The 18,274-nt window shown below is 40.5% G+C and overlaps 1 protein-coding gene across 1 annotated transcript in view; it reads left to right on the top strand.

Moving 5' to 3' along the window:
* Positions 1-18,274, top strand: part of TRPM8 (transient receptor potential cation channel subfamily M member 8) — a 59,686-nt gene that overhangs the window by 16,686 nt on the left and 24,726 nt on the right. Inside the window, exons 8-15 of the mRNA XM_033172428.1 lie at positions 3,419-3,486; positions 7,317-7,514; positions 11,678-11,780; positions 13,248-13,366; positions 13,874-14,164; positions 14,380-14,475; positions 15,623-15,752; positions 16,113-16,258. Of these exons, the coding sequence (XP_033028319.1) occupies positions 3,419-3,486; positions 7,317-7,514; positions 11,678-11,780; positions 13,248-13,366; positions 13,874-14,164; positions 14,380-14,475; positions 15,623-15,752; positions 16,113-16,258 (1,151 nt within the window). The remainder of the gene's footprint in view (positions 1-3,418; positions 3,487-7,316; positions 7,515-11,677; positions 11,781-13,247; positions 13,367-13,873; positions 14,165-14,379; positions 14,476-15,622; positions 15,753-16,112; positions 16,259-18,274) is intronic.

Below are 18,274 nucleotides of genomic sequence, written 5' to 3' on the forward strand. Positions count from 1 at the left end.
TCCACTGTCACTCAGACTTTGTGGGGGGGCTGGACTATATTTTGGAAAATAATAATAAAATAAATGAATTCCTATGCCCCACAAATAACCCAGAGATGCATTTTAAATAAAAGGACACATTTTACTCATGTAAAAACACGCTGATTCCCGCACTGTTCGCGGGCTGCATTTAGAAGGCGATTGGGCCACATCTGGCCCCCAGGCTTTAGTTTGCCTACCCATGGCTTAAGGTAACCTGAGGTTGCTCCCTGGAGGAGCTTACTGAGGAAAAATAATGAAGAGAGAAGAAGGGAAGGAGGGAGGGAGGAGAGACAAGGTAAACAGGGAAAATATCCAAAAAGTAACTTTTAAAACTGTTACAAAGTGGTGAGTACAATTTCAAATCCCCCCCAACTTCATCTGCACAACTGTATGTTAAGCAGAACCCAAATTAAAATAATAGGCAAACAAAACAAACAAACCAAAAAGGGTGGGAGAGAGAAAAGGTTAAGCATAATGGAAGAACCTCAAAGTTTATGCAGGAGTCTGAAGATAGCATGCAGGAGGTTTTACCTAGATAGTGGCAATAAAATATCGGTTTAACAACAATGCTCATAAAAATATGTCAGTGTTTAGTGAAAATTCTATGCAATTTTGCTTGATGTACACAGGGGCGTAGCAAGCCTCTGCGCTGCTGGGGGCGGCGGAGGCGCAGAGGCACCCCCCTGGGGGAGGGGCATGACGCGTGCGCCGTGACATTGTCGTGACGTCACGATGCATGTGGCTGCTGCTGAAAGGGGGAATTTCCCCCCTTCCACGGCTTTCTTTTGGCGCGAGGGGCGGGCCAGCGAGGAAGGGGCGTCATGCTTGTCCCTGGCACGACGGCCCCTCCTTGCTGGCCCACCCCCGCCGAAAAAAAACGCTGGGGGGGGGGGAAGGGAAGCAGAGCAGGCGTGTTCAAGTGCCTGCTTTGCCTCCCCCTTTCCCCCTCCCAGCAGTTTTTTACAGCCCGAGGGGTGGGCCAGTGAGGAGGGGGCGTCATGCTTGTCCCTGGCATGTCGCCCCCTCCTTGCTGGCCTGCCCCTCGCGCCGGAAAATAGCCGCTGGAAGGGGGAAAAGGCAACATGCCCCTGTTCGGGGCCCGCCCGGCGGGGTGGGGTGGGAAGGGCCAGCCAAAGTGTCACCCCCCTCCCCTGGAACTCGGGGCGGCCAGCCCCCCCTGCCGCCCCCTTGCTATGCCCCTGCATGTACACATTTTTGCAAGCCATTAGGAAATTTAAAAAGGAGCTGTGTTTTGGTTCATGTAAAGTGCAAATTAGATAGGCTCTCATTAAAATCCTAACCAAATCTCCCCCCAAGTGCCTTACCACACTACTCACTAGAGTGAGTTGGTTGGATCAGGATGCAGTTACAGAGGTTATAAGGCTGCTTAAGTGGAAGTGGAAGCAGTCAGGCTCCAGTTGGTGGTAGCAAGGAAAGCCATAGGCTGTGACAGTCTGTGGTCTCACATACACACACCTTCTGATGTTTAAAATTGGCCCTCGGCCCCCAGCTTTACATATGACCTGGGCCAGGGTCAGCCCACCCATGAGGCAAGGTGAAGTGACCACCTTGGGCAGTGGAACTGGCCTCCAAGGAATGCACCTGCTGCTGCTGCTGAGATGGTGGCAGCAAAGACTCCATGGACATCTGCAGGCAGGACATATAAGAGCTTTGTGGGGTGGAAAGATGGCAGACTAGTCATCAACTGTTGACCAAGATAACCAAAGCATAAATCTTGGTTACTAAAACTCCCTTGGGAGATAAGGGGGGTTGAGAATCCACATGCTCAGAAGAAGATATTAATCACACCGGAGACAAGGAAGTCTTTGTGTGCGGAGGAATATATTGAGCGCGGAACCTTCATCAGGCCCATGCACCACATAACAATCATTAATTGTTACATTATTGCCCCCCATTGCCCATTGCAGGGTCAAGCGGTAGGGCAATGGGGGGCAATAATGTCCCAACATCAGGTCAGCAAAACCTCATTCTTTTAATTTTTTATTGGATTATTATTAATTATGAATTTGAATTTTGGTGCTGGAGGAGACTCTTGAGAGTCCCATGAACTGCAAAAAGATGAAACTTATCCATCCTTAAAGAAATTAGCCCTGAGTGCTCACTGGAAGGACAGATCCTGAAGTTGAGGCTCCAGTACTTTGGCCAGCTCACGAGAAGAGAAGACTCCCTAGAAAAGACCCTGAAAGATGGGAAAGATGGAGGGCACAAGGAGAAGAGGATGACAGAGGATGAGATGGTTGGACAGTGTTCTCGAAGCAAATGGCATTAGTTTGGCCAAACTGCGGGAGGCAGTGAAAGATAGCCGTGCCTGGTGTGCTCTGGTCCATGGGGTCACGAAGAGTCAGACACGACTGAACGATTGAACAACAACAACAATTATTAGATTTTTTTTTATCCACCAGTTAGTTATTACCCAGAAAACAAATGGACAGCTGCTGCAAGATGAAAAGGCACTAATTGACAGGCTAAAAAACAAACCGAAAAATTTATCTTAATTATTGGTGACTATGAAAGATTACAATGGATAAGGCAGCTCTGAAACTGTTTAAAATCTTTATATTAACGGTAATCCACCAATATGTGCATGTGGTGTCAGCTGCAAAAGTGAAACTCAGTTTATCAGCGTGGGAATGGAATTCAGGATTAATGCAGGCTTAAAGAGACGGACATAAGTTTCTTGAAGCAGAGACTGCCACGAGGGAGATTAATAGAACCCAACATAGCAAAGATACTGCTGAATATCCCATTGATCGTTGGTATCATGCAACAACTGCTAGATGAACAGCTGTCAGAATTAAGAGCTGAGAGGTGCAGAATGATAAATGAGAATGGATCAGAGAAACCATTGGGAAAAGATGTGGGAAAAGATGTTGATCCAGATCTGCCTGTACAGGCAAAGTGGGAAACAGCAGATGATGAAATATCCACGTAGCTGTTTGGAAAATTGGAACAGATAAAGTATGCTGATGTGATGCTGGAAGAAATGAATGAAATTATGAACAGAGGTAGCAAGAATCAACATGAGATGGTAGAGACAGAGCTGGGAGAGAAAGGGCCTTGTGTACAAGTTGAAATGAACAAAGAAAAAGCCTCTAAGCATTGATTAACAAAGAGGACTGTAGACATTCCTTAAAATACTGAGAAGAGTGAATCTAGGAATCAAAATAGATTCAGTAAAATATTCTAGTGCTATATAAAGAGAGGTTATTTAAATTATGGATAGGTCAGGCACATTTTAATGAATGCCTGCTTTCAGAATGGAATACACAAATCTGGTCAAAGGATAATTCTGAGAATTATAAGCTGTGCAAGGTAAAACAGAGAAGTGTTCTTCTGGAAATGCATACATCTGTTTGTTACTGCATTTGTGTTTCAGATTCTAATTATGGTGGGAAGATCCCAATTGTGTGTTTTGCCCAAGGAGGTGGAATAGAAACGTTGAAAGTAAGTATGTTCCCCCCAAAATCTCCCTCTATCTTCTACATTTTAGGTTAGGTGTACATGGAAAGTAGCATTTTGCAGGTTCATTCATATACAGTGGAACCTTGGGTTGCGGACGTAATCCGTGACGGAGGCAAGTCCGCAACCTACAGCGTTGGCATCCTGAAGTGCCATGTCTGTGCCGGCCCCGGCATGATTTGACACTTCTGCGCATGTGTGAAGCGCGATTTAGCGCGTCTGTGCATGCGCAAGTGGCAAAACCCAGAAGTAACCCATTCCGGTACTTCCGGGTTTCCCGCAGTCCGCAACCCGAAAACACGTAACCTGAAGCGTCCGTAACATGAGGTATGACTGTAGCTGCAAGGACTGTGTGGTTAGGTTTCAGTAATATCCTGAGTGTTCTTGGCAATGGTTTCTGTTTTAAAAGGAAGGTGTGTGTGTGTGTGTGTGTGTGTGTGTGTGTGTGTATATATATATATATATATATATATTCATCTAAGTTTCTTGAGCAAGCAAGCTTTTTCAATGTCAACAGAAGGAGGCAAAAAGATCTCAATGGTTAATTCTAATTTATTTTTTCATGGGTGAAGCCCTGGTGTATGTGTGAGAGAGAGCATAAATGGTTGCTTATAGCCATTGTAAGAATTACTGGGTGGGTTTATTTATTTATTTACTAGTGCATTGTTAACTCAGAGGGCTATTTTGTGATCTCTAGGCAACTAGCTCAAAATCACAGATCCCTTGACATCAAAATATTCTTAAATGGGTCCCTTGTGCACCTGTTCAAGTGCTTGTGCACCTCCCTGCTAACCGTGCACCAGTTAGAGAGTCCAAAGGAGAAGCAGAAGACTTGCGTTATTAAACAGATGAGAAACAGGAGTAGCTCTGAGGCCAGAGTGAGCAGAACTGAACTAGAGGATGGCCAAAGTGCACACACACAAATGCCATAAATCACACCCTTCATATGTCATACCACCAAGCAAGCATGTTAAAAGAATATATGTCAGTCAAACAAATATTACTTACCTCTAGTATAGACTATTACTGACTTTTAGCAGCATGAAGTGAAGCAGATGAGGTAGTGATTGTTCTCCCCCACCAACCAATTTCTGTTCCTAAGGCTGAAGCTGGCAACTTCTCCACTCTCTCATCACAATGAGGAGACTAAAGCCTGCTCTTGACTGATCCCTTTATCGGGCAGAAAATCCAATTGATTTTTATCGAATTTACAATTCGCCTTCACAGAACTTTGCTCTGAAAGACCTTTACTAAGGGGATAAAGGTAAAGGTACCCTTGACCGTTAAGTCCAGTCGCGGACGACTCTGGGGTTGCGTCGCTCATCTCGCTCTATGGGCTGAGGGAGCCGGCATTTGTCCGCAGACAGCTTCCGGGTCATTTGGCCAGCATGACTACGCTGCTTCTGGAGAACCAGAACAGTGCACAGAAACGCCGTTTATTACTAAGGGGGAAGTCCTACCAAACACAGTGGAGCTAACTTCCAACTAAATATGCACATGATCATGATGCTGTCCACCCTTCTTGTGACAGAGGGAACTCTGCTTGTTCAGCATCAGAAGCTTGAGCTGAACAGCTAGTTTTCAGTAGTTAAATATCTAATAAATTCTGCTAAGGCTTGCAAGTGGAGGAATTCCTAATTAGGTAATTTGTTTAATTTGATATTATTTTGGCATTTGAAATATGCATTATTCTTATTTAGATTTCTTGAACATTCATTTTGCACAGTCAGTTATTTTAGGACCTTCAGTATAAAATATCAGGAGTCTCATATGATGTTTAAAATGGTTATAAAATGAGTTCATGCTTGCTAATTATATTAATAGCAGCTTATCTTACATTGCTTCATTAAGTTACAGTAAATCAGTTTGCATTACTAGATCATGAATCCGGATAAATGGTTGTCAACTTCACCTCTAGTATAAATGTTAGTGTTCATTCTTCTGTCTATATTTAATGGTATCTTCAAAGTTGTCTCTAAGTTCCATTTGTGGCAGTACTGCAGTAGACTATACACACCAAAAATTTCCAAGAATGATCCCTGAGAAATATCCTTGCTTATTAGGTCTAAATTTCAACATGTGGCAGGCTCTTACAGCTAGTCCTTATTTGAAATATTCTCATTATTTATGTGAGACGTTTTCAGGCTCCTTATGTTGCATCCTTGTGTTTGTGTTATTTGCTATACCTCCCCCTCTTCGAGTATTTCTGGTCCCATTAGCATTCGTTGTTATCTAAAGTATAATGAACATTTATGTGGTTTTTAGTCTGGACCACAGACTCAATTTTTGTTAAACACACACACAGAGAGACACACACACAAATGCATTTTCTATTCACTTGTGAACATTTCTGCCTGCAATGTGGTTAAATGTTGGTTGCATCCACTCAGAGATATTGTCTGCAAAATAGGATTGTACTGTACCAGGCATGCTGCATTAATAATATTCTGAAAGCAAATGCACCTAATAGCTTTGTGGAGCATGAGTATCTGTCTCATCATCCTAAAACAATTACTAATCCCATTGATTTGGTTGGCAACTGCCTCAGTACTAATACTGATACAGTACTAAAACCCTAACCACAACATATACTAAGTATTGTTGAATAATTGTATAAACATACATTTTGGTTGTGATAATTAGATTTCTAACAATAAAAGTTGTCACCAGGTAAAATAAACCACCACTGATGGTTCATATTTGTAATTCATTTCTTGTATCAGCTGAAAAATAACTCTTGCTTAATCTAATTTACTGTCAGCAATTGCTTTAGATATTTTAATGGTTGCTCACTATTTCTGGTCCTCAAGATAATTGGGGTATGGCCAGGAGACATCACAGCTACAGCAGGGTGAACAAATTGTCATACTGTGCCATATTCAAAACTTCCATTCTTTAAAGAACCCTGTAAATATTAAGGTGCTTCCCAATGAAAACCTGTCTTCCCAGGTGTACAGGAAGTTGAACGGAGAAGTTGTTGCAGATATTAATATTGTGCAGTTTGAAGTTACTGGAAGCATAAAAACTGACTTCTTTTGGAATAAATCATTGTCCAGATCCATAAAAATATTATTCAAACTTTTACTGGCAGAACTCTTTAAAATAAATCAGAATACATCAAATCATATATCCAAAATATCCATACAATGTCCTGTATGGCACAGGATCAGCATCTTAGGAACATAAAATAATGCATACAGACCTAAAAGGTCCCCCCTTCTCTCTCCACAGCCTGCATTCCAGCCTCCAGACTGTTTGCTCTCCCTTCAGGAGAGAGCATTATGGATATTTTTCAACCCAATGCCTCTCACATGATCTAAGGTTACAACACTCACATGATAGCTACTAGAGAAACTACAATCAGTTAGTCGTTAATCATTAACTTAGTAAGAGCTCCAAGTGCTCTCCTTGCTTTCAATATAGCCCCGTGGAAGAACTCCATGTTAAACCTTTTCACCAAAAAACATCTAGCCATTTCTCATTTCTGTGTCAATTAAACCATTATACTTAACAGAAGTACCTCAAACAAGATGGCTAGTTCAGTGTTGCAGTTGCTGTGTCACCTATGCTGAGCACAATATTCTGGAATATCAATGGCCAACATGTGGATTTGCATAGTCCCTGACCAGAATGATGTGCATGTCAAGAGTGACAATTTGTTGTGCCTCTCTTGCAAATGAAAATGCATTATGGCTGGCAGAATGGAGGCACCATTGGAGATCTGTCCCTTGCACTGGTCTGGAGAGAAGGACTGTTACAGCAAGATGACTGTTTTTCCCCTGAATCTTTATTCATCCTAATGGTTTATTCCATAGGCCATTAACACCGCAGTCAAGAGCAAAATTCCCTGTGTGGTGGTGGAAGGTTCTGGTCAGATTGCAGATGTGATTGCAAGCTTAGCAGAGGCAGAAGGTTCACTTACGTCCTCATCTGTCAAAGAGAAATTACTCAGATACTTGCCTCGAACCCTTTCTAGACTCACAGAAGAGGAGACTGAAAACTGGATCAAATGGGTAAGTCTATCCATTTGATAGGAGCCCTGTGTACACCTCTGTTTTCTTTAGAGGCTCAACCATATGCCAGCCTTCAGTGAATGGTTTTTGGGAGAGACTTATTGACTAGCTGCTAAGAAGATCTGGAAATTTCAGCACAACATTTTACTTGCATTAAAGGGAATTGTTAGTGGTTGTTGTTGATGATTTACTTATTTATACCCCACCTTTTTCCCTGAAGGGACTCAAGGAAGCTTACAGAGAAAAAACAAGAATCACTAAAAACATAGAAAAAACTATCATTTAAAAAACAATTAAACAGTAATAGAATTAAAACTATATAAATATATAAAATCTGTTTATAACATACAAACAATTAAAATAAAAACAGTATGGTACCAGCCCTTTAATTAAAAACAGTCAATTCCCAAAAGAAGGTTGTTTTTTTTTAAGAATTTATTGGTTTTTACAAAACAAAGAACAACACATCACCTACACAACACAAACCCAACCACAAACCCCACAATCAAACCACAACAAAAACAAAACACACCACAAATTCTTATTCTTGTTTACACCAAAAAAAAACTTTTCTTGTTCAATCACTACTTTGTGACTTCCCCCGTTTTCTCCCCTTTGGTTCCAAATCTAATTTACTTTAGTAACTTCTCATCTCTAAAATTAAATCATTCAAGAATCTAAACTGAACATACTTCTTAAAATCCTATTTTTACTCCAAAATAATCTATCACTTCTTATTTTACATCAAATCTATTCCAAATATTACTTCGTAATACTTAATAATATAACTTCATAACATCACATATTATTTCTTATATCAAATCATATCAAACATCTTCTTTCACTTAGACTGCTGCTAATAAAACAAAAATTCAAATATCTCTTCTCTAGTTCAAAAGCTTAAAATCTTAACACACCGGCTTCAGGGTACCATAACAAACCATCCTAATTTTATCCTTAATATATTTCAGCCTATCCCTTTTCTAACCATTTTCTTACACCAGCTCGGGGCTTCCCCCCAGGTATCCCTCCATCTTACACCCAAACCATTTTCCAGGATGTCCTCTTTTCTTGTAAGTCCACAGATCCAGACGTAGTCTATTACAGTCCTTGCAGGGAGCATCAGGGTACACAGATCATCATTTTCCAGCATCTCCGCTTCAAAGTTCCATTTATCTTTTGATTGTAGGTGAATGAATCTTTTCCCCATCATTCCTGGGCCCTCACCCCAGAAATTGGATATAAATTGTCTCTTGATCCTGGGACTCTCACTCCAACAGGACTTTTCATCTCTTCGGAGTTGCGAAAACATTGTACTTTGTTCTTCAATAATCCCCTTTAGCTCCCTGCCAAGGGTCTCTTCCGTTTTAGCCATATTCACAATAGTCTGTTTTGTAGGATATAACTGTCTTGCAACATCCTGGTTCAGCAAAGTTAATTTCTGGTTCAACAGTTCTAATTTCAAAAAAATTATCCTTTGTTCGTGAGTAAGACCCGAGTCTAAAACCAGCTTGAAAACAAAGCCCAACATGGTAGAAATGGGCACAGGGTATCAAATTTCAGTATTTGCCATCTTAGTCACAGTACTTTTCCATCTCTATCACACATCTCCGCAGCCATTTTCCCTGGAGTCAGGGCGAAAAGATTGCATTCCATCCATTTTAAAAAGAAATATTCCCACCAACTTAGATCCCCAAAAGGGGTCTAACCAATCTTGCTTGTAACAATCGAAACATTTGTATCCACCGCTGTAACAGCAGTCACCATCGACACAGTTACTTTCTCTTTCGCCAAAGGGAGTCAGAACGGGCTTCCTTTTCGTCTTTATTTCCCGAAGCGCCAAATGTCAAGATAGATCCAATAACAACGTACTCACGGCCAACGGGCTTCATTTATTTTTCTTCTGCCAGGTAGAACGATATCGCTCACCGCGAGCGGCGGCCGCCGCTTCGCCGGTCCGGTTGGGGCATGTCTCCTCAGCCCGGCTCCGTGGTCCCTTCACCCCCACTCCCCCTTTACAGGGGGAACGAGGGAAGGGTTCGGAGCCATAGCGGGCTCGCCGGAGAGCCCAAGCCGCGGGACGCTCGACCCGCGGCTCAACGGAGCCCCGCTTTGCGGTAGCGGGGCTCCAACCCCCGGGCCGGCCTGGGTCGCCTCGCTGCCGAAGCGACCCACGACCGCCCGCGATGGCGTCCTCGCCGGAAGTCCCCCCCCCAAAAAAGGTTTTCACCTGCCGGCAGAAGTACAGCAAGAAAGAAGCCCATCTCACTTCTCCAGGGAAGGATTTCTGGAGTTTGGGAGCAGCCACTGAAATCTTAACACACAATCTGTAGGTATAATAGCTCAATAAAGTCTGTCAGATTTACTTTTGCTTAACTGAAGAGGAAGAAGCAGAGGAGGACCAGATCTGTCTCAAAAGCTTTCATTCCTTAAGAGTTTGGCAGGGAAATATGAAAGACGAGCTTGTGTGCTTAAGCAGTTTTTGGGGGCTTACTCTGTCTGCCTTGCCCGTACTCTCACCTGCTGTGTCAGGCAGCTGAACCAGACCAGAGTCCCTCAGAATTCCACCAGAGGGCTGGACCGTTCTAAGAGAAGATGGATGATGGATGGATGGATAGCTTTGCCAATCAGTTAAAAAAGAGCCTTAGTGTAGTTGTTGCCTTTTCTTTTGAGATTGTTTAAGCATAATATATTTATGTGGGCTTATTTAGGCAAATATAGTAGGTAAGCTGGGCACTGTATATTTATTTTAAATTAAATTTTAACACAAGACAGAAAAGCTTCTCCAAAGCTGATCTAACCCAAGTGTTCTGGTGTCATATCCAGGATCTGTGCAGTTTGACTTAGTGTCAGTTGAGGTGGCCACAGAGATGTTCCAGAACCTAAAATTACCCCACTGCACCATTCTAGTTCTCTAACTAGGAGGTGGAGCAAGGGTGGTCCTCTCAATGGATGGTGTGCAGGAAACCTCTCCAGAGGTTACATCCATCTCTGGATTTTTGTTCTGTTTCAAGCACCAGAAAAAACCGAGTGCATGGAAAATCTTATTTTTAAAAAAAATTAGAATGGCACTAAGCCCTAGTGAAGGAGTAATTTAGTTCTTTTGGGGGGCAGGAGGAAATGGCTTTCTTACTTAACGGTCCAGTGTTTCATCAGTGTTTCTTTTTTGGTCCATTACCTGTTATCTATAATAAACTTAGAAGACAGAAATGGCTTCTCAGCACTGCTAATGAGGCTCTCTTATGTTTTGTGCTCACCGTTTTGTTTTGCTACTATAGATTTTTAAAAGCTTTGTTACATTTTGCTCCTTCATGGATATTTGCTAGGAATCGGGCAAAAATATTTACCTTAATCTCTTGTAACAGTAGCTGGTTCCCACTTTGAATGTTGACCTATTCCTGGAAATACTAGCATTGTAGGATGGGTCAGAAGGAAGATTTTATATAATCGTGACATCTCTAGAAGCTTGTTACTGAGAAACATGGTCTCGTTGGAACTCTGCACATGTCCCAATATTGTGTGTGTTGTTTTGTTTGGGTTTTGCTCTGAGCGATGAGAGGATCATTGTGGAAGGCAAGGAAAACTCCTATTGTGTGAGTCAACAGTGATTCCATCACATGCTGGTCAGAGGTTGCGCCATAACACTATGCTTCAAGCTTCCTCACTTAGAAAGTTCCAGGTTTTTCCTCTTCTTAGTTCTTTTTCCTCACAGCAAAGCTGGATCTTTGTGACTTTATCTTTATCAGGACACTGTCCACTTCTATTCTCTCTCCTCTATCTCTGCAGCAGTATATAATATTTATTTAATTATGTATGTATGTATGTAGTATGTACTGTATGTATGTATGTAATCCTGACCACATGTGGGTAAGCTTGCCAGTATGTGCATTGACCCAATCCTTCCTATATTTTTCTGTAGTGGCATTTCAAGCCACAGAACTGCTGTTGTGAGTTGTTTGTCCATTAGACACAGAAAAATATGCAATATTAAAATTGTTATGAAGACTAAGAGAATGATTCCTCCCTGCTCCACTTCTCTCCAACAGTGAATAGTAAGAGAGCATACATGTTGTGTAATAAGTTCTAGTTAAACTTGACAGGATATTCTGTAGTCAAAGGAAAGTAATTTGATTATGAAGATCCTCATGACTTTCCTTGCGCAGATTAAAGAAGCACTTGAAAATCCTCATCTGTTAACTGTGATCAAAATAGAAGAAGCAGGAGATGAAATTGTGAGCAACGCAATTTCATTTGCTCTTTATAAAGGTATGCTGTTGCTGGTTTTGTCTCTTAATATTATTAATTTGCTTACATTGCATTTTTAATAAATTTTGGAAGCCATCTAGGATGTTTGGGGTGGAAGTTCATAAAATTGATTAATTAACCAATTAATTAAACAACCAAATTTATTTTTTAAAAACACATATTGCTTGATTAATAGTTTCTACTTTCTCATTACCTTAAAAACAATGTACTTAGTAACCCATCAGTCATGAATTAGTTTGCTAGAATAGCACTGAGTGGCAATTTCTCTTTCCTTGGTATGGAACCATCTGGATTTTCAGATTCACACTGGAATTTGGAATATTATATGTGCATTGGCAATTGGTGGTGGTGTTCAGCAATAGCTTCCATTTCCATTGAGCTGAAACAATAATAAATATCATAGGAAATACAAGTGAGTGTGATCAGACACTGTAATGGATCAAAAGTAGTAGGCGGCTTATAGATTTGAACTTCTCCATAGTTTTCTATGTTTCGAAGCAAACTGGAATGGAAGTGCAGAGTACAACTTCAAACATCTAAAGGAGCCTTGGAATTTGCAGAGGTTAAAGGAGCTATTTTGTCTCTTTGTTCTGCTATCAAATGAATGCTGATAATTGTGAGAATACATGCATGATGCTTCTTGTATGAATTTTCAGAAGTACAGCCATGTAAGCCTGTTGCAGCAAAATCAACCGTTTTACAATGCCTTAATTCTTTTTTTAATGTTTCATATTTATTTGATTTGTATATATGAACAATTTATAATAAAACATTAACAGTTATGAGCTGTATCTTAAACTCGAACAAATGAACAAGAGTTCACTTTATCAGATGGGGGAGGGTTTATCCTCAGCACACACAATGGATGGGAATAGAGTACTGTATGTGGGGACTGAAGAAAATGAAATGTAAAAAAAATACTAATATAAACATAAAAATATGCACAGTGACTATTCACAAATACTTTCTGATCCATCATACAATCATGAAAACATGGTGATTATTATATTTTAAAATATGATTACCACAGTTCTCATGAGAAGTGCAATATTTATTTATTTTTAAAAATATTTTTATTAAAGATTTTCTTGATTTACAAAGGTGGTGCTATGTCTCTCTCGTATTTATCCGTATAACATTTTTACATATCAGTTTTTGTAGTTGAGACATTAGGAAGAAAAGGGGGAGGGAGGTGGGGCAGGGTGACGATGTTAGAATTCTCTCCTTTTTTTACATGATTGCTGGCAACGGTATTTCTGTTTCTTTTCAGAATAAAGCACATTCATATACAAAGAGATCTTCCTTTTGGTTAATGGGCAGGCTTGAGAGAGATGTTAAGGTTGGGGGGGTGTCATCTCCTCCTCTCAGCATTTCCTCATCCCACCCCAAGACTCAAATGAGAACTGGAAACAAACCAGAGAGTTGTTTTAATATTAATCAACCACCAACTTCTCTCTGCACTTATAGCTTTCAGCACAAATGAACAAGATAAAGATAACTGGAATGGGCAACTCAAACTGCTTTTGGAATGGAACCAGCTGGACCTGGCTAGTGAAGAGATCTTTACCAATGATCGACGCTGGGAGGTATGTAGAGCAGCTTATGTTGCTTTCACCTTGAAAAAGCCACCAGACAGGCAGGGACAAGGATGACAATCTTGGATGGAAAGGCTGGTGCCAGGAGTCCATCTGTTTAATGGCAGGAAAACTTGGAAAGGCAAGGCAATTAGTGTTGTGCAGTTGCAGTCAATCAATGTGTCCATTTCCTCTCCCCCCCCCATAATAGGATGGAACACAGGGTCCTATCAATTACTCCTAGATGCACACTAACATGAGAGGCTGCTCTGTAAACTTCTCCAAGCTTTAAATGGAGATAATTTTCTGAAGCTCCATATAGAAATTATTTTCACTGTGTGTTGACAATATGAAGCTACAGCCTGTTCTCAGGAGGAATATTTTATTCTGTTGAGAATATTAAGGCTACCATAAGAAATTAATCACAATTTGTGTAGCAGAAGAGAAACACAAGGGGCTAGAGAAAGACTTCTGCTTTCAAACTGGGTCAACATTTTGCTGTCTTTTGTTCCTTGCTAGTCTGCAGACCTTCAGGATGTCATGTTCACAGCCCTGATAAAGGACAGGCCAAAATTTGTCCGTCTCTTTCTGGAAAATGGCTTAAATCTGAGGAAGTTTCTTACTAATGATGTTCTAACTGATCTGTATACCAACAACTTCAGCAGTCTGGTGTTTAAGAATCTACAGATTGCTAAGAACTCATACAACGATGCCCTCCTTACATTTGTGTGGAAGATGGTGGAGGATTTCAGAAAAGGTCTCAAAAAAGAGGACAAGAGCAGCAAGGATGACATTGAGCTACAGCTGCTGGTATGTAACTCAGACGCGCATACAGCAGAGTACACCTGTTAACACTTAGAACCAAGTAAAACAAAAGGGTGGTATTCAGCTACGTTTTACTCAGATTAAATAGATCTACTCTGAGTAACAATTGAATACCACCGAAAGGGATTCAGAAAAGAGTCAATACCAAAGTTTCCTTTTTCAGCAACTTTGGCTTTATTCTTGTTTTTATATGCTTTCAGGATGCCTCCCTTATCTCAAGGCACCCCTTGCAGGTTCTCTTTATTTGGGCAGTCCTTCAAAACAAAAAGGAGCTATCCAAAGTGATCTGGGAACAGGTATGCTACACTTCCAGCATGACTGGCATTTTTGTCCATTATGCTTACATGTGAGTTTGACCTAGAGCTTGTTCAGTTAGAAAATATATACTCCTTAATTAATATTGAAGCCTCCCTGTGTGTGGAAATGGCAGTTTCCCTGCTTTTGAAATACATGAGAACTGTGATTGGAAAGTGGTGGGCCCTTGGCATTTTGCATTTGAATAATTTACTATAATATAAGATGAAGCATGCTCACTTTTAAACACCTAAAGGGAGACGAGAAAGAAGAGGGAAGCAGTAATTGGGTGTGAGGATGTAAAATGGTGGATGTAAACTTCAGGTAGGTGAATCTGGGTGAAATCTCTGAAATGCTTTCTAAAGTCAGCTCAGGGGAAAAATGTGTAGGGAAATGGTGGAGTCTCATTTCTTGGAAATTTGTAAGAAAAGACTGGTGAGGCTTTTGGCAGAGGTTTGTTTGTTTTTAATTAGTTTTTATTAAAGTTTTTGTGATATGAAACAAAAAAGCAAGAAAATACGTATTTCAATTCATAGAGTCATTTTTCATAGAATTTGTTTGTATTCAGTAAGACACTATTGTTATAGACACTGGTGGAAAAGAGGGAGGGAGAGGGGTTTTTCAGCATGTTGTGGGTAGGTCCTTTATTTGTATAGTTATTTGTTTTTATTGGCATTGTAAGAGATTGGATAGTGCAGGGCTTGGTTGATTGCATTCGGTTGGTTGCAGTATGGTTTGTTTGTATGTATGTGGGGGGGGTGGTTTGTTGTGTCAGGTTAGCCATATTGATTTGTACACTGTTTGGGGGGCATTGTGTGAGTGGCAAGGGTTGGAGTAGATTGATCAGTCAGGAAAGATTGTGCAGCCAACTCCAACACCCTACTTTAAGGCAGATGGCCTTAAAGTTTTAGCTTCCAGTTTAAGCAGCAAGATGTTTGACACTCCTTTCCAAATTTGAGAATTGTAAGATGAAAGAACTGCAGCACCCACATGATTTCTCAGATACAGCTTCAGGGAACAGAGTACTATTAAATTATGCAGTTGCCTTGCTGTTTTGGGATATGAACTGATGTTACTGGAATTGTGTCACAGTTACAGTAACTCATAAGTAATGCTGTTTTGTAACCAGGCAATTCTTTCTCTTTGCAGACTAGAGGCTGCACTCTGGCAGCATTAGGGGCGAGCAAGCTCCTGAAAAGCCTGGCTAAGGTAAAGAATGATATCAATGCTGCTGGGGAATCAGAGGAGCTGGCAAATGAATATGAGACAAGAGCTGTTGGTAGGTTTTGATCTAAAAGGCTAAAAAAATCATAATGGGAAAGCAGCAAATCAGCAAAGTTAAACTTTCAGATTTAGCTTTGAACTCAAAGCAATGCATTGCAAATTTTAGTAAATATTGACAATGATTTTTCTCTGATTAAGCACAACTTAGCCCATCTCAGCTAAGTCCAATAATTTTAACAACCATTCCTCCATGGTAGGTAATGATGAATCTTTCCATATATATGTATAAAAAATTCTCACTACTGCGATCATGTATTGAAATAATTTCCATAGTCTTTTTCTAATTGTATATGCATAAGGAAGAGCTCAAAAGACTGGTGATACTTCTTATTCTCTGTCCATTTATACTTTTTAGAGTTGTTCACAGAATGTTACAGCAGTGATGAAGATCTGGCTGAACAGCTCCTTATCTCTTCCTGTGAAGCCTGGGGTGGAAGCAATTGTCTGGAACTTGCTGTGGAAGCAAAGGACCAACAATTCATTGCCCAGCCAGGAGTCCAGGTATAATAGCCAAGATGAAAACAGATAATCAATGCTCAGTTTTATTCAGTGAAACAGAAATGGTTAAGCCAGCATTTCTATACCTATTTACATGGGAGTAAGACCTATTGAATTTTGTGGCACTTCTGAGCAAGTAGGCTGTAATGTCTTATATGATGCTATCTCCTGATGAATTATTATTTCATTCACAGAAAATACTATATTAAGAAGATAATGCTGTGATATGATTGCAGAGTTTCAAACTCTGCTGGCATAGTACTAAAGCTGAAACCTTATACAGTGGTACCTTGGTTAGGAACTTAATTCATTCTAGAGTTCCGTTCTTAACCTGAAACTGTTCTTAACCTGAGGCACCACTTTAGCTAATGGTGCCTCCCGCTGCTGCCACACTACCACCATGTGATTTCCTGCCCCAGTTTTTTTTTTTTTTTTTGCTGTTAAACAGATACAGGAAAATATGAACAACTCAAATTAACAAAAAAGAGGAATATTTAACAATACATAATCAAAGATACAAAGCTACAAAGAATATCAGAAAAGGAATAAAAAACAAAAAGAAAAAAGAAAAACAAACACACACACACACACACACACAAAAAAAAAAAAAACAAGGACAAAAGCAAAGGACAAATATAGATGAGCCAAAAAAGGACTGGAAGGCTCGTCTATTGTGCGCTTCCGTCAAAGTCACAACAGATCATTAAATCCTATCAGTTTCTTCTATCTGCATTCCATGGGATCCATCCTCATCTGGGAATCAGGGAATATTTCCCTATGTGGTATCATTCTAGACATAACCAGGTCTTTGTTAATGTACCCTTGCCCCTCAAATAATTATTTAGATATTCCCATTCTTCTTTCACCATTTTTTTTTGTTGATCTCTTACTGCATCTGTCAGTTTCACAAGCTCTAAGTACTCGCACAATTTGATTACCCAGTCATCCTTGGTAGGTACATTTTTATCTTTCTAATGTTTTGCCACTATAACCCTTGCTGCTGATGCTGCATACATAAATAACCTTATTTTATTTTTGGGAATATTGTTTGGAAAAAATCCCAATAAAAATTCTTCTGGTTTCTTGCTAAATGTAGTTTTAATCAGCCTTTTAATTTCTTCATAAATCAAATTCCAGAATCTCTGTATCACTGGACAGGACCACCACACCACATGTGGTAGTATGGTAGTATCAGATAGCTATCTGTACCTATCTGATTTCTGTTCTCATCCTGAAGCAAAGTTCTTAACCCAAGGTACTATTTCTGGGTTAGCGGAGTCTGTAACCTGAAGTGTCTGTAAGCTGAAGCGTCTGTAACCCGAGGTACCACTGTATTACACAGAAATACATGTAATGACCCTTTTTCATCCCTCACAATGTCTGGACAGTTTTATCCTAAAGTATCTGAGAAGCTCAATGTGTGAAGAAGTTTGAGCATAAGCTACTTGGGAAAGCTATTCCACTTAGAAAAAATGGCAGGCAGTGAAAGGTGGGCTAAAGGTGTCACTTCTCCATTTACAAAGCCCCCCACTGGAAGTGCATTTTCACACACCTAAAGGCTCATTACATCAATCAATCTTCTCTATTGGCATAGAAAAAATGCATCGTATACCTGGATCAGAACACAAAATAGTTAATGAAACATAGTAGGAGATACTTTAGGATAAAACTCGCTGAGATGGCTAGAGCGCAGGTAACAGAAAACTGGTTCTGAATTGGACCAGACACGGGTTAGAGCTCAACGTCGAGCCTACCAAGTGGTGATAGCGATGGCGAATAGGAGTTTCTTTACTGCCTCTATTGCATCTGCAGAAAATAGCAGCAGGAGACTTTCAGGTGGTTCACAATTTAATGGAACCATCTTTGCCATCGGAGCATGGTAAAGACCCCAAGATCACCTGCAATGATTTTGCAGTTTTTTGCAGATAAAGTTGCTGAGATTTGGAGAGAGGTAGACTCCACTGTGGGAGCAGGGTGGGAGAGTGCTAGAGTCCTGTCTAGCCAAGTTGCATGGAATCA

This window comes from Lacerta agilis, chromosome 1 (genome assembly GCF_009819535.1).
Source record: "Lacerta agilis isolate rLacAgi1 chromosome 1, rLacAgi1.pri, whole genome shotgun sequence".
Classification (NCBI taxonomy): Eukaryota; Metazoa; Chordata; class Lepidosauria; order Squamata; family Lacertidae; genus Lacerta; species Lacerta agilis.